General features: G+C 39.4%; 1 protein-coding gene across 7 annotated transcripts in view; it reads right to left on the reverse strand.

The window, feature by feature from the left end:
* The window catches only part of mast3a (microtubule associated serine/threonine kinase 3a), a 70,038-nt gene that overhangs the window by 31,475 nt on the left and 21,298 nt on the right, over positions 1-17,265 (reverse strand). For 3 of the 7 annotated variants that reach the window (XM_057856822.1, XM_057856818.1, XM_057856820.1), the window contains 6 exons: positions 11,314-11,334; positions 5,715-5,796; positions 4,163-4,320; positions 2,887-2,962; positions 2,567-2,776; positions 1,424-1,525 (listed from right to left, as the gene is read on the reverse strand). In XM_057856822.1, coding sequence (XP_057712805.1) covers positions 1,424-1,525; positions 2,567-2,776; positions 2,887-2,962; positions 4,163-4,320; positions 5,715-5,796; positions 11,314-11,334 — 649 coding nt within the window. The remainder of the gene's footprint in view (positions 1-1,423; positions 1,526-2,566; positions 2,777-2,886; positions 2,963-4,162; positions 4,321-5,714; positions 5,797-11,313; positions 11,335-17,265) is intronic. The other 4 variants (XM_057856819.1, XM_057856821.1, XM_057856824.1 and 1 more) reach the window with 3 other exon arrangements.

Raw genomic sequence — 17,265 nt, forward strand, 5'->3', positions numbered from 1 at the left:
AATTTCCGGGCTGAACTCGAACTTTCTGCTTATCCTCTTGTAAACCACCAATGAAAGACTTACAGTATGTTAAAATGTTTCACTACACTAATGAAGTTACACATTTCATAATCAATCCAAAGCATTTTGCATTGCTTTTCGCCATGTATTTGACCCTAACAAGTAGAGGTTGATATATATGGGGTTTTCAAATTCAGCCGATTGCCAATATCCAAAACCAATTTTGTAACCCGAAATTTGAGGCCGATATATTTTTTTAAGCACGTAGATAATGAAAGACATTTTTTTAAGTTGCGTCAACAACTTCAAATTTGCAATGATGACCTGAGACTAATTCGACTAATTTGATCTAGTGCTACCAAACCAAAAAATGCAACACTCCTTTTTATGATTATACGCACTCAGCAAGAACAGTATATTATTTTCAAGTAATTAAAACCACCAGCATGTCACGACGAGAGGTAAACAAGTGAGAGTTTAAGAGTACGCTCGCCACGTTAAAGCTAATGCTAATGTGAATGCTACACCAACACCACGAGTTCTATTTAAAGTGTAAGGATCACTTAGTAAAAATCTTTTAAAAAAAAAAATATATATATATATATATATACACACACACATATATATACATTTTTTTTTTTTTTTTTTTTTTTTTTTTTTTTTTTTTTTACAATGGTCCTTCCGGGGTCCAACCAACAGTCAACGGCGACCACAGTTGCCAACACAGATGCCTGATCAAAATCCTTTATCGGCTTATTCTTTTTGTTAATCGGCCAATGGCCAATTTTGGGAAAAAAGTCCATATATCGGCCGGCCGATGCATCTGTCTACCTCTACTAACATGTACTTTCTGTCCTCACTCCTCAAAAGACCAACTTCCTTTGAAAATGGAGCATTCACAACAGCTCCTTTTAAAGGTGACTGCAGGTGTTTTTTCACTTTAGAAAAGGGTTACCCCGTGGCAGTAATTGGGTTTTAATAAACCAGAACAAGAGCATATTCAGTTTTTGCATGTGTTTACATGGCCACCTCTAGCTGGGTAATTGCCAAAAACACGATTATGAAAGGATTCTTTGGTACATGTAAATGTGCTTACTGATGCGCTGTTCCACAGTATTTGACACAGATACTCAGTTAACTATTATTAAGCCAACATGGAAAAAGAAAGAAATCACTAAAGTGACAGGGAGTGAAAAGTATAGCAAACAATGTAAAACATCACAGCTCATTAGAACATTTATCAACTTGACAGTGTAGCTCTGCAACCGCCAACTTTTAAGAACAAAACATCACAATACATTCCATCAGATCTAACATCAGCCAAGTGTAATTATTATTCATACTAGAACATATAACCAGTCTGTGCTGAGACATCTGTATTTCAAGTATTTAGTACAATTTGTAAGATCCAAACCGGCCTTACCAGACATTCTAGGAGCCTTGCAGGCCTGGAGATGATGATGAGGATCTTCTTCACCAATTTTGTAATGGTGGTCACTTCCTCACTTTCTGAACGTTCATAAGCCTGGTGGTGAAACGACAAATCACTTTCTTTCATTATCTGGTCTAGTGATTGTTTTGCATCAATCATTCAATGTTCTTTGCTTGTCAGGTTTATGAATTATAGAAAAGACTTAGTGATGCAAAGTGTCTCCTTTAGTTTGTGTTTGAATCCAGTTTCCATGATTTCAAACACTGGAAATATTTTGACTTGAACAGCAACAAGCAACTCAATAAAAAAAACTGCAACATCGGAGGACTTTAAAAATTTTGAGCGGTATGGCACTCTCATTTATGCCATTAAAGGAGTGTAATTTTTCAGCCAACTAAAAACTGCAGTATTTCCAAGCTCATTTTAAAGACTGGAAACAATGTAGTATTTTTGTTATCCTAAAACAATGTTGTTTTTTTTGTTTGTTTGTTTGTTTTTTAATTTTTTCAAAACATGCATGAAAGCAACTTCAAACAGCCACAAAGGAATTGAGCTAAATCTGAAAATGATTGAAGTTGTTGAGTTATGGACTGTGTGAACTGAGCTAAGTAGGACATCTTTTGATGTATTTGTACTTTAGAGCTGATGTCTTGCATGAAGGTAGGATTAAAAAATTACTTAGATTTTATCTGGAATTTGGTCTGTTTTAGGGCCATTTTCTTATGTGACAGACCAGTAAGACCAGCATGAAATCCCAACAAAACCAACATTTTCTGGTGAGCCATGTTGATCCGTGCAGTTGGCTTTTTTTTTTTTTTTTTTTTGCCGCGTAGTCACTGGAAAGAAGTATGAAGAGTAAAACCATTTCTAAACTAAATGTCTGCTGAAAAGATTATGTAATGAATTATCTTGGCATTGAAGTCATGGTTTACTACATCTTAATATGAAATGACAGCTCGACCAAGTTCCAGTGCAATGTTCTAAAGGGACCAGACGAAAGTACTCAATGTGCAACCGAGCAGTGTGAACTGGCACCAGAAATCAACTGGCTGTTCAAGATGGAACATTTGAATGTTATTTTACTAAAAGAACATAGATGCGCGAGTGTTTTTAAGGTGCACGCTGCAGACGTACCTCATGCAGCAGCTTTTCCAGCTTCTCCTGCAGCTCCACAAAGTACCGAGAGGTGACCAAGCCTTTCTGGGACTTGTCCAGGCAGTCTCGCACCAGTTCCACCAGCTGATGCTGGATGAACCCGAGAACACCATCGGCCAGGGGCAGAGCAGTTCCAGGCGAACACTCTTCAATGATGTCCAGAAGTCTACCTTCCATCTGTGCAGTTGCCTAAGAAAACATCAGAGATCAAGGACGTTATTTAACATTGTGCTAAATGAAACAAAGGTTACAATTGATAAAAAAGATTAAAGAACGAGAGCTTCCGAGTCTCACTGTACCTTTGGAAAGCGTTCTTTATAAACATGATTCATCATGACAATCTCATTGTCAAATGTTCCACAGGTTCGTCCGGGGCTGGATGAAAAAAAGCAAATGTTCGAATTACTAAAGATCACATTAAATGTGTTGAGAGATGAACAATTTCGTGATCCAGCATAAAAACGATTTTTCATTATTCATCACTTTAATCCAGGAAATACAGTCTTCAAATCCAAAGGCATCCACTTTGCCAATACTGCCTTACTGAGCTTTCCCGACGCTGACAGCCACGTCGCATCACAAACATAGTCTATTTGAAAATGCCTCTAATGTGTTTTAGATGAGTTTGTCATCTGCAGAAGTCATGAGCACATTTGCTCCGTGTAATGTGAGAAATTTTGGAACAAGCCAGCGAAATCAATATACTGTCAACAACTACACTGAAAATAGCAACCTATACAGCATAACAAGTAGGAACGAGAGCATGTAACGCAAGCAACGTGATCTTTCTATTTCAGTAGTGGTTTAATAGGCCGGCACTGGTGATGCTTAACGGCTAGGCAACTTTATGAATGCTTTACAGGCACTCTGTAACTATTTTTGAAGCCACCAGTCACTTGCCAGTAACCCATTTTCATTTGAACGTGAATTCAAATTACCAGCATCGCAATGTTTTCTCATGGTTATTAAACTGCAATTGGACGATGACTTAACATTAATGACTGTACAATTATTAACCTTTTATTGGGCACTCATTTTACTCAGTGGCTGCCATTGACGGTGTCAGACGTCCAATCTATTTTGACTGGGAGAGGCTGGCAGTGAATGATTGCTGCCAACCTAGCCAGTCAAAATGGACCTTATCCATTAATTTATTTTAAGTTCTTAATACAATTTATTTTTCATCAACGTATTCATTTTAACTGTGATTTTAATTAACATTAATCAATGTATATTTGTATTTACTCACTAAATAATATCAACAAAAGCAGGATAATACAAGAAGAAATAATGTAACATATGTGGACCAGTGTTGTTTTCGCCAACAATGACGATAATGAATATATTTCGTTGACGAACAATTGTTTCATGACCATGATGTGACGAGTTAAAAACGTGGCCTGGGAGACTAGAACATAATGAGAAGAATGGCAACTGTCCTATTACGAGAAAAAAATATGCTATAGTCAGGTGCGCCTTATAGTCCGAAAATTACGGTACCAAGATTAATCACTTGCCCTAAAAATGGTTAACTAGGCTAAGTGATGCGGATTAGAATTGATTGATATTTGATACCTGAGACTACGCGAGCGGATCCTGACAGGAGGGGACACATGCGGTCCCTCTTCATCTGCCGCACATTCCGTACTCCGGAAATGTTTAAATAGGAAGTGGAGATCATCTTGTGTCGGCTGAAGGGGCAGCTGGTGCAGGAGCTCCTGGGAAGATGACGACTACGGTAGAAAAGAACAACAGGGAGATTATAGGTTCAAGGCTTTTACTTTTGCTTCATAATGAGTATTAAAAAGAAAGAGAGTGTATTAAAAAGAAATGGTAATTTAAAAAAAAACAACTTTTTAAATATATATCTTTGTCAGGAGTCTGAGACCTTTAGTGTTCTTTTCTGCAAAACCAGGATTTTTATTTGGCGCTGCGGTATATCCCAAAGCAGACAGTGCGGCTGTTATGTTGGCCATGTGTGCTTTCTTTTTCTCACTGCACGTCAAAATTTGTGACGCGCGGGCTGGAATTCATGATAACTTCCATCTGGCTGGGGTCTTAAGTGTAAAAGGAAAACACAGGGAAGAGAGGAATGGATGTGAAATGTAAAATTAAGACTGAAAAAGGGTGATAGAAAGAGGTGGAGAAAGACTGAGGAAACTGGAGATGTTTCAGGCCAGAGTGGCATAAAGAGCTCACTGAGGAGCCCTGAAAGGGGCTTTGTGTGGGGAGGGCTGACCTCATAGTCTCTGAGCCATGTGGCCAACCATGCAAAATTACAGCCGTGACACAGAGGAACCGGCTATTGTTTTACCGCCAACTACAGTTTCAATAATGACTTTCAAGACAGATGAATCAAAACCTAAAGAGTGTAACTCACAAGTGCAAAATAGCATCTTAACATTGATTTTTTTTGTCCCCTAAAAGTATAAATTGAGAATGAAAATGTCACAACAAATTTGAAAAAATTACCACTTGTGAGGGATTAGCTTTATTTGGAGTGTTTCATTGCCGTAAACAGCTGCATTTAGTGGGGATTTTTGTCATGAAAATATTCGAATTAAGTCTGGAAAACGGATCAAATTGCATTGGAAAAGGTTCTCTTGGAAGCAATCTCCATTACTCTTGAATAGCACTTGGATGATTCATCTCTTCCCTCTGTGCAGCATGATAAACTGTTGTCATGACTAATGAAAACAAGATCTCTTCCCCTCTTCTTGTGTCGTGTAGAACTGGTCTTAATGTGGAATATTTGGTGAACCTGTTGGTGCTTTTAAAGTCTGGTGTGAGCGTCTCGTGTGACCTCTAACGACGCACTTCTAGTTCACACGCGTGACCTCAACACTGCTGACGTGCGAGTGTGAAACGGCAGTTCCGACAGTCTGTATACGCCAGCGACGTTTGTCCTTCTGCCAAGAACACGGACACGCGATGAATGAACATTTTGGTTCCAGACTGCCCGGCGAAGCAAAACACACAACTCAAAAGGCCAACTTCAAGCCTGCGAGCAGGTGAGAGTTTCACACTTTGCAAATTGATTGGTACAGACATAGTAAAGGTGACTGCAGGAGGCCTTGATGGGAAAATACTGAAGGATACCAAAACATACATTTAAATAGAAGCTTACAGATACTGATGAACTGGGTGCATTGGTGCAGTATCCAGAGGAGGGAACTGATGCCACAGACCATCTTCGGCCATCTCCTCTGCTGAAAAAGCATAACAGTAATTTTCCTTCAGTTAGGTATTGAATGGCTTACCCATAAACATTATAGCAACCCCTCTGTTTAATAGAGCTTACACAAACAAAAATGACATTTGAATTAGAGACACAGATATATTGGTCGGCCGATATTTGGAAATTTGACGTACACAGTATCCGTATTGGCCTTTCTTAATCCTACCGGCCGAAATGAAAAAGTCCATTTAAAACTAGGGATAGGGACTACGGATCACGCCATTTTTCAGACGATCGCAATCGGGTGAAAAGGAACGGATTTTTAATAAAAATGCACCCATACCGATACCAGTATTGGCGGGGGGGGGGGGGGGGGGGGGGCTGATCCAGCACTAAAATGGTCGTATCGGTGAGTACCAATAAACAGGGCGCCGATACCATTTACCGGTCGAGTATTATAACACTTGACAGCAGCCTTCTTTCTCCTGACGCTCACTACACTTCTTTGTTGTGTAATCACACGTGATCAGTTTACATGCCAAGCAGCTATCGCTATTGACCTTCTCCAGACCAAGGAGAGCGGGCCAATAGCCGCTCTTAACCAAGGCCAGGGCAGCTTTTTCATATGGAGGAAAAACAAAAGAACTGGGACAGGAAAATGTCAGCGGTCTGGAAATATTTCAGCATACAAAGATCTCCGTCGAGTACAATGGCCGCATTTAAGATTTGCGGCCTGAAAGTTTCGAGAGGTGGAATTAAATCGGCCAGTTTCAATACCTCGAACCTGATACGAGTAAAACATTTGAAGACGAAACATGTGAACAAACACACAGAGTTTGAGGCTGCAACAGCAGGACTGTTATCCACAGGAAGGGAGCTGGACCTGGGCAACAATCCCTGGTAACGTCACTTCGTCTACTTTACTTTTATTGTCCTTTACTGAAAGAAATGCCGCAGTAATTAGAGACCTGTTTCAAAAGTAGGGTTCCCACCTTTCAGAAATAGAAATAAGGGACGCCCCCCCTCGCGCTCAAAGCCATACAGGAGACAAAAAAAAAAGGGACATTCCCAAAACTCTTAAAATGCATAGAAATCCATCTATTTATACAGTGGGGAGAACAAGTATTTGATACACTGCCAATGGGAAAACCCACTGACAGTGTATCAAATACTTGTTCTTCCCACTGTATATATTTTTTAAAGATTTTTACTAAGTCATCCTTACACTTTAAATAGAACTTGTGGTGTTGGTGTAGCATTCACAATACGGAACGCAACTTTTATTTCCCAATTCGGAACGATTCCTAATTTCAAAGGACAGGTGGCAAACCTATTCAAAAGTGGAGTTATGTTGCTGCTGGTGCACAAGGAGGGAGGCTAATAGAGAGACAAGATCCTGTGGTCAATTATTATTACTTATTATTTTTACTTATAATTTCAAAAAACTTGCACTTTTTGGCCTTAAAGTCAGGGTTTTAAAAAATTATTCATTATTCATTCATTGTATTTTTACTTTCTTAAAGTTGGGCTAGTAGTATACATGTTTTAATTTCACGAATTGAGCACCATTTTGGCCTTTGAGAGCCAAAGTTTTATTTAACTATTGTCACCCATACCAGGTATGCAATAAAAAGTTTGAGTAGATTCACTTTGTATTTGTCTCTTTCCCATTTCACAATGGTAAGCAGCAGCCTGACAAAGCCATGATAGCAATGATTTCACATCTAAGTATTTATCTCTTCATATATATTATATATACACAGTGTATCACAAAAGTGAGTACACCCTTTAAGTATATCTTTTCATGGGACAACACTGACAAAATGACACTTTGACACTATGAAAAGTAGTCCGTGTGCAGCTTATATAATAGAGTTAATTTATATTCCCCTCAAAATAACTCAAAATATAGCCGTTAATATCTAAACCCCAGGTAACAAAAGTGAGTACACCCCTTAGAAACTACGTACATCCCTAAATGTCCAAATTGAGTCCTGATTGTCATTTTCCCGGCAAAATGTCATGTGACTCGTTACAGGAGTGCTGTCAGCATTGCTGCAGAGATTGAAGAGGTGGGGGGGGGGGGGGGGGGGGGGGTCAGACTGTTAGTGCTCAGACCATACGCCGCACTCTACATGAAATTGGTGTGCATGGCTGTCACCCCAGAAGGAAGCCTCTTCTGAAGACGGTACACAAGAAAGCCCGCCCATCTCATCAGACCATAGGACATGGTTCCAGTAATCCATGTGCTTTGTTGACATGTCTTCAGCAAACTGTTTGCGGGCTTTATTTTTCTGCTTCATGTTTGTACAGCCTCATACTCCCTCCTTCTGCTTTTCTTGGTGAGCAGTGCACTGCGAGTTTTGCTTGGTAAAGTTAAGGATGATTGACAGGCATTGAAGCTTTGATTTAGCCAGACAAGCTTAGCAGCGCTACCTTCAGAGACATCGAATATGTCAATCATCATTTTGCTTGTTAAACCCCAGTGCGCTGTGGGAACTAATTTAATATGTGTGTGCGGCTGTTCTCAGCAGTGAGTGGATTTGACGGAACTCACTCAATGAAGCATTTAATAGAGACAAGCGTTTTTTTTTTGTTTTTGTTTTTTTACATTATTCATGTTTAATAATAATTCACATTATAAAGGCAGCACAGAGGGACAGTAACATGTTTTTTAAAAATTATTTTGAACAACTATTTATTTAACCTTTTATTCAACTTTATGAGAGATGTTTCTGAGTCTAAGAATTCAGAAATGTCTTGAGCTATTATTTTTTTATTTGTGTGATTCAATAAACATGCTTTAGGCTAGGGCTGCAGCAATCGAATATTTTAGTAATCGAGTAATCGACTGAAAATTCTATCGATTAATCGAGTAATCGAATAAAAAAATTTTTTCAGTTAAAGAGCAATTATACATATAGATGAGAAAACAAGACATTTCATGTAATATTGAACCATTTTCAGTCAATCAATGTCTTTATTTTCGATGTACATTGTTGAAAACAGCCAACAATTGCATCTCAAATGTGACTTAAAAAAAAGACATTCACTGCTTTCACTCCAAAAACTAAGATCTTATTTAAAAAAAAAAAAAATACATATATATATATATATATATATATATATATATTTCTTACCTAAAAATGTCATTACGCATGAAAACACACATGACTGAAAAGTTAGGTGTTTTTCCTACGTGTTTCAATTGAATTTCCACTTGTGTCAAGCTATAAGGTTTAGTTAAGTTTTAAATTAGTCTAAACTGTAAGTCCTGATAGGATTTTGAGTTTTTGCAGTGTTCAAAATAAATGCTGTGCTGTAATGGAGCACATTAGGCACCAGTGCTACTTGGTGTTTTATCCAGCAATGACTACTGAGCTAAAATTGACAGTTAGCATTATTATGTTTTTATTTTACACCCCAATCACTCTACAGCGCTGTTTTCACAGATGAAATAAAGCCTGTATGTAAGAGTTAGCCACGCATCGACAGTGGTCATAATGAATAGAAACCTAGCCCTCCGCAGGGATGACGTTAGTGAGCGAGTGAAAGTAACGTTAATCTTATTTATGAGCGCCGAGAAGTGTACTGCTTTAAGATGGCGGCTGTTTTGTTAACGCCGCCGAGTCGGTCATTTCGCATCTAGTTCTACGTACATGTGATATCTATGACACGCATCAGACGCTACCTGCTAGGCTGCTACCACCGTAGCAACATGCGGGCGTAGTTTTTAGCAACGTCGGCGCAGTTTGTAACGGCTGTCGGCTGCAGTAAGGTATTTTTATTGCCTGTGTTTCTACCAAAAAATTCTATTTTGGTTTCATCTGACCATAACACATTCTCCCAGTCCTCTTCTAGATCATCCAAATGCTCTCTAGCGAACCGCAAACTGGCCTGGACGTGTACTTTCTTCAGCAGGAGGACACGTCTGGAAGTGCAGGATTTGAGTCCCTGGCGGCGCATTGTGTTACTGATCGTAGTCTTTGTTACTGTGGTCCCAGCTCTCTGTAGGTCATTCACTAGGTCCCCCCGTGTGGTTGTGGGATTTTTGCTCACCATTCTTGTTATCATTTTGACGCCACGGGGTGAGATCTTGCATGGAGCCCCCGATCAAGGGAGATTATCAGTGGTCTTGTATGTCATCCATTTTCTAATAATTGCTCCCACAGTTGATTTCTTTACACCAAGCGTTTTACCTATTGCAGATTCAGTATTCCCAGCCTGGTGCACCAAAATAAAAGCAGTTAATGGTAAATATCCAATTTTGAATAGTTACAAATGAATTAGTGAAAGCTACAGAAAAGCTACAGATTATTTATTGTTTTTGTATCATTGTTAGTAGAGGCGTGCAAAATTTCCGATTCTTAGATTAGTCGCGATTCGGCCGTGGAAGATTCGACAACGATTCACAAACATCCAAATTCCAATTATTAAATTATACCAGGTAAAGCGGAAATAAAACGCAGTCAGCGCGGTCTTCGGGACGCAATGAGAAACAGACCCAGAGAGTAAATATCATTTGCAGCTAATGCCGCTAGGTAGAAAAAAAATAATAATAATAATACTTGACCGTGGCCGTCAGCCGCTACAAACAGCGCCTAGTTGCTAGTTGGTACAAACATACGGCAAAATACGGCTATGGTAGATATCACATATATCATATATCTAGATTAGATGTGAAATGACAGACTTTCCCGCGCTAATAAACAGGCGCCATCTTAAAGCAGTAGACTTCTCTAGAAGGCTCTGTTGTAGAGAACCTAATTACTTTTTATCTAAAATACCCCTAAATCGGCAAAATCTTGACTTGAATCTATCTTTAAATGATGAAACAGTTTTTAAACTTTCACATGTCGAAAGTAAACATGAGGGAAATTATGGAATAATGGGCGCAATTTTAACAACTTTAACGGTTAATTCAAAACGTTAAATTAATTGAATGTAGTTTAAAGCTGCTGATACAGAATGGGGACTTGAGTATTTTATTTACTGTTTTTAACCGGTAACTTGATACTAAAATAGTAGTTTGGTTTATTTAGCCGGATTTTTGAACAATTTTGGAACAAATATACAAAACATTAAAAAAAAAAATTTTTAATGGGAGGGGGGGCATTAATAATCGATTTATAATCGAATCGGAGTCTCTGAATCGTAATCGTAATCGAATCGTTAGGTGTCCAAAGATTCCCACCTCTAGTTGTTAGTAGTTGTTGATTATTCGATTCATCGCGGCAGCTTCAAATTTTTGTTCTCCGCTTTTTTGGGAGGGTTAAATTCTTCCTCTTAAACTAGTCACCTGCCTCACCCTGCGACATCTGGATTTTTTTGGCCTGCCTTTACTGCGATATCTCAAATGTTTTTGTTGCTGGGATGAGGGGAATTGTTTTAACCTTTTGGCTTGTGGTGACACTACTGACTCTTTTATGATTAACTGCTAAATAAATCAAGTTCTTTAACTCATTGGCTGCCATTAACAATGATAGTGTAGATGTCCAACCTACAAGAAACTGAGCTAGAAAACCAACCATTTTAGGACATTTCTTACCTCTCAGTACGGACCAGATGGCTTCATAGAGGCGATATGGGGAAGGTACAAACAGAGCAGAGAAACAGTGAGAGACAAATGTGAGGAACAAAGTAAACACTGCTTAATGAGAATGACAAAACAAGCCTGGCTGTCATGCTCCAATGTCCCACTTTGCAGCTGAACACCTGCCAGACTGTTCTTTGTCATTACTCAGCAATAACATTAACTTCATACAAAGATAAAATAAACTCAACCAAGAAGTAACACACTCATGATGCCCCCTCCTTCCCTCTCCCATCTGTCCAGCATGTTCTCTAAGGACATGTCCCACTTTCTTTCACTGATTCAATCCATGATGACAAGGATGGTCAAAGGCTTCTTCACACAAACAAGCTTTTGGGGGACATGTTGCTAAATAAGAAATGACAAGAGGAATTTTGATGAGTGTCCAAGGCCTGTGGATTATGTTGCATTTTACAACTGGGCTCACATATGGGAGGGATACTGTGTATTAAGGGCGTCGGAACCTCATCGTTACTCTGATCCTTAATATACCGTAATTTTTATGACAGATGTCGTTTAGCATTATCCGGCAAATTATCTCCCTTTTGAATGCGTGTAAAAGATCCCAGCTGGACATAAATGGAGTTGGTTACAAAATTTTCCGGATGACACTATTTAACCCAAATAAATCAACAAATAAGCCACGCTGGGCTATAAACAGGGGTGCACATAAGTGGTCCGCATGCGCGCATGCGTACTGGACGTAGACAAATGCGCTGGCCCTCTACGGCTTCCATACGCTTTTGCGTACCGATGGCTGACCACTGTATTTGCGGCGGACACGAGAAAATAACTTCTCAAAATTTTGAAGAGGCAGGCCACACTGAGTAATTACTTTAGTGATGGGACGAAATGAGCCGAGGTTCCGAAGCTTGTGTCGAGTAATGGGAGGGGGGTTTCCACGAAGCTTGTAGCGAGGCGCGCTTCATTTCGGCAAAACCCGGAAATGATGACGTGGGAAGCATCGCTGGCGGCCGGCGGCCGGCTGAATCTCGTGAGTGCTTTGGAAGTGATCCAACGTTTGGCGCACATTGCAAAAACAGGACAGACTACGGTATAAATTGGTTGCAAAACGCAATGGCGATCGCCTGTTATCTCACATTTTGTGGATTTCGGGCTCCTGTACTTGTTACATCTGTGCGCAACAGTGCAACCAGTGCAATCTTTTTTCGAGCCTTGTCCTTTGCTTGCGATGGAACCTGCGCGAAAAGAGCGATCCTCCCCGTATGGGAACATTTTGATTTGATTGCTTTCAATAATGTAAGGGAGAAAAACTACTTTAATATAAATGTGAGTGTGTGTGTGTACCTATCTGAACCAAACATCAACTGAATGAACAATCCATTAGTGTACTGGGAGGCACAAAAGAATACCTACCCAGATTTATATAAACTGGCATTCACATTTCTCTGCACCCCAGCTTCATCTGTGCCTTGTGAAAGAATATTTTCTAAAGCTGGTGAAATATTTTCCAAAAAAAAAAAAGAAACTGTTTAAAGCCAGCCACTGTGGGAAAGCTATTATTTCTAAATAAAAATGAATAACAAATTACCCTTAGCACTTGTTGTATTTTGTTCACATACTAAATTACTAACACAAGCACATTAGGGCTGTCCCAAACGACTAATTTTCTCCCGATTAGTCAGCCGACTATTTTTACGATTAGTCGACTAATCTTATAAATTAAAAAAAATTTTTTTTTACTAATGTAGCAATGAAATTTTTTGTTGACGCTTATCAATTCAAAAAACATATTGGAACACGTAAATTATTTACTTAAGTACAAATAAACACGTAAATAACAATAATAAATCAAAAAATAAACGAGTTCAAATGCTGATAGAATTAACTAGTGCAAAAGAATGGCATGTAAACAGATTCAGAACACTGACTTCCTTTCCAACATGATTCAAAACAATTCTTAAAAAAACACCTCGCATTAATATTATAGTACTATATATAATAGTATTATGATAATTATAATTATTCATTGCCAATCAGATTTTTCATAAAGAGTGTCATTTTAAAGGTATTTTTAGTGTAGAATCTGAATTTTGAAGTATGTGGGATTAACTCCAGAAATCGCTATTTATATGAAGAACATGACATGCTTTTATTTTGAAATGTTTACCGGAAGTACGTTCGCTAAACCGCTAACTTCAGCTTTACACTCAGCAAAAAAGCACTTTTTGTAATTGCAAGTAGGGTCAGTAATAGATTTTTTTGGGGTCATTTTTTCGTTTGCAAATGTTGTTAACCAGTCATTTTTCTTGTTTGAAGTGTCACCTTTTAACCGCAAGTTTGCTTTCACGAGACAACTGCCAATGTTTTATAGCAGGCTAAAGTAAGTTGCCTTTTTCCCCCATTCACCTCAGTGTAGCAGTGCTAACGTGTTTAATATGGATGTGTTTTCTTATTTTGTATGTCTGAACTTTAATTATACAGCTTGTTGATAAGAGAAAGGAACTGGAGCCATCAGCGCGCACGCACCCATGTATGCACGCACGCACGGACGTGCGCAGCGATAAAAGGCAGCCGTGAAAATTACCGGCCTCATTTTTATTTGCCGTGCGATAATTGGACTCATTGCATATCGTGACAGGCTTAGCAACTTCAATAAAACATGTCGTTAGTTAGTTAGATGGACTTACAAACTGGTTGACGGCGCTTTAGGTGTTCATTCTCGGCCGACGTGCAGCCAAGCTTGGCATTGAAGAGACAGGACAAAACAGTGTACCCTCCTTTGTTTCTTTGAAATAAGTCAATGTTTTGGACACTCTGGTGCGCTTTTTTGTCTTTGTGCCGCTTTCCCCGCTTGCATGCAGAGCGTCCCACATTCTGAACTTTCCACGCATATATTTTTTTAACCCTTCATTAACCGTCGACGTGATGTTTTGCTCGTCGACGGATTTACGTCATCGATGACGTCGACTATGTCGACTAGTCGGGACAGCTCTAAAGCACATTCATATCTTTGTCTTAAGCAAATAGCCATTGAATTCTTAACAATGTTGACCTCTTGGGCTTCTAGACCACTTGATGGCGCCATAGGGTAAATGACGCACCATGAAGCTTTGCTACATGTGCAAACCAATTGGCTGCAAAGCTTCATTGCTTCATGAGGCTTCATTTGGCCATCACTAAATTACTTCCGTGTTCCCCCACCCCCGTCAAAAGACAGACAGACGACAGAGACGTCACCGGAGCTACCGAAAAAAATGACTTTTGCTGAAAAGTGGCCACAGCAGCTAGATGGCTAGAAGCAAATGATGCTCGCACGGAAATGCGGTACAAAATGTGCCGTGAGAATCCCAATGTCGCCGATAAGAGCAGCGCATTTTATGTAGGGTCAAAGAATTTCAGCCTTCCAAACTTTGAAAAGCACAAAAAAAACAGAGAGCATGTGGCAATTAAGCAAACTATCGATGTCAAACAGGACCCCACTCGCCCTATGGACAAGTGGCGGAATAAAGGTAATGAACAGCGACATGCACTGACAAACGTGTTTTTGCTCGCATTTTACAAAGCTAAACATGCACGTTCAATGAGGTCTTATGAGGAGGATATCCCACTTTTAAAAAGGCTTGGAGTTAATGTGGGAGCCGCATAATGCCCTTTATTTTGAATTGGTGCTTCTTATTTCTTTACATTTCACTTCAAAGTAATGGCAATTTTGTTGTGACAGTTGATGTTAATCAAGCATTAATTGTTAATATAATTAATTAAAGTTAATTGGCTCTAAGTAAAGCTTGTCATAAATTTATCGCATCAGGCGGGTCGGCTCTCAAGCTCAATGAGGACCAAGTCACATCTCCAGGTCCTCCTCTGAGAACCTGGGCAAAAAAATTATGTGCACCCCTGGCTATAAATCTCACGATTTCAAATGAGAGGGAAAAAATAGCTGCTTATAGTCCGAAAATTACGGTAAATGAATCTTAAGCATACACTACTGTAATGTCTTTCATTTGTATTAAGGACACGCCTTGGCTTGCGAACAAATGACTTAACTGTGGTTCTATAATACATTTTTACCAGCGGCTGTTGAAACCGGTCAACCGGTATTTTATTTACTCTTTTGAACTGTTAACTGAATACTTAAATAGTAGGGCTGTCAAACGATTAAAATTTTTAATCGAGTTAATCACAGCTTAAAAATTAATTAATCGTAATTCAAACCATCTATAAAATACTCCATATTTTTCTGTAAATTATTGTTGGAATGGAAAGATAAGACACAAGACGGATATATAGAGTAGGGCAAATAAGTATTTAGTCTACCACTAATTGTGCAAGTTCTTCCACTTGAAAATACTAGAGAGGCCTGTAATTGTCAACATGGGTAAACCTCAACCATGAGAGACAGAATGTGGAAAAAAACCCAGAAAATCACATTGTTTGATTTTTAAAGAATTTATTTGCAAATCATGGTGTAAAATAAGTATTTGGTCAATACCAAAAGTTCATCTCAATACTTTGTCATGTACCCTTTGTTGGCAATAACGGAGGCCAAACGTTTTCTGTAACTCTTCAGAAGCTTTTCACACACTGCTGGTATTGCTGGTATTTTGGCCCATTCCCTCATACAGATCTCCTCTAGAGCAGTGATGTTTTGGGGCTGTCGTTGGGCAACACGGTCTTTCAACTCCCTCCACAGATTTTCTATGGGGTTGAGATCTGGAGACTGGCTAGGCCACGCCAGGACCTTGAAATGCTTCTTACGAAGCCACTCCTTTGTTGCCCTGGCTGTGTGTTTGGGATCATTGTCATGCTGAAAGACCCACCCACGTCTCATCTTCAATGCCCTTGCTGATGGAAGGAGATTTTCACTCAAAATCTCTCGATACATGGCCCCATTCATTCTTTCCTTTACACAGATCAGTCGTCCTGGGCCCTTTGCAGAATACCAGCCCCAAAGCATGATGTTTCCACCCCCATGCTTCACAGTGGGTACGATGTTCTTCAGATACAATTCAGTATTATTTCTCCTCCAAATACCTGAACCTGTGTTTCTACCAAAAAGTTCTATTTTGGTTTAATCTGACCATAACACATTCTCCCAGTCCTCTTCTGGATCATCCAAGTGCTGTATAGCGAACCGCAGACAGGCCTGGACGTGTACTTTCTTCACCAGGGGGACATGTCTGGCAGTGCAGGATTTGAGTCCCTGGCGGCGCATTGTGTTACTGATAGTAGACTTTGTTACTGTGGTCCCAGCTCTCTGTAGGTCATTCACTAGGTCCCCCCGTGTGGTTCTGGGATTTTTGCTCACCGTTCTTGTTATCATTTTGACGCCACGGGGTGAGATCTTGCATGGAGCCCCAGATCGAGGGAGATTATCAGTGGTCTTGTATGTCATCCATTTTCTAATAATTGCTCCCACAGTTGATTTCTTTACACCAAGCGTTTTACCTATTGCAGATTCAGTCTTCCCAGCCTGGTGCAGGTCTACAATTTTGTCTCTGGTGTCCTTCGACAGCTCTTTGGTCTTGGCCATAGTGGAGTTTGAAGTGTGACTGACTGAGATTTTGGACAGGTGTCCTTTATACCGATAATGAGTTAAAACAGGTGCCATTAACACAGCTAACGAGGGGAGCCTCGTTAGACCTCGTTAGAAGAAGTTAGACCTCTTTGACAGCCAGAAATCTTGCTTGTTTGTAGGTGACCAAATACTTATTTTCCACTCTAATTTGGAAATAAAATTGTTTGAAAATCAAACAATGTGATTTTCTGTTTTTTCCCCCCACATTCTTTCTCTCATGGTTGAGGTTTACCCATGTTGAAAATTACAGGCCTCTCTAATCTTTTCAAGTAGGAGAACGTATTGGTGGTTGACTAAATACTTTGCCCCACTGTACATTCAACATACTGTACATAAGTACTGTATTTGTTTATTATAACAAAAAATCA

The sequence above is a fragment of the Corythoichthys intestinalis genome, chromosome 14, assembly GCF_030265065.1.
Source record: "Corythoichthys intestinalis isolate RoL2023-P3 chromosome 14, ASM3026506v1, whole genome shotgun sequence".
Taxonomy (NCBI): domain Eukaryota; kingdom Metazoa; phylum Chordata; class Actinopteri; order Syngnathiformes; family Syngnathidae; genus Corythoichthys; species Corythoichthys intestinalis.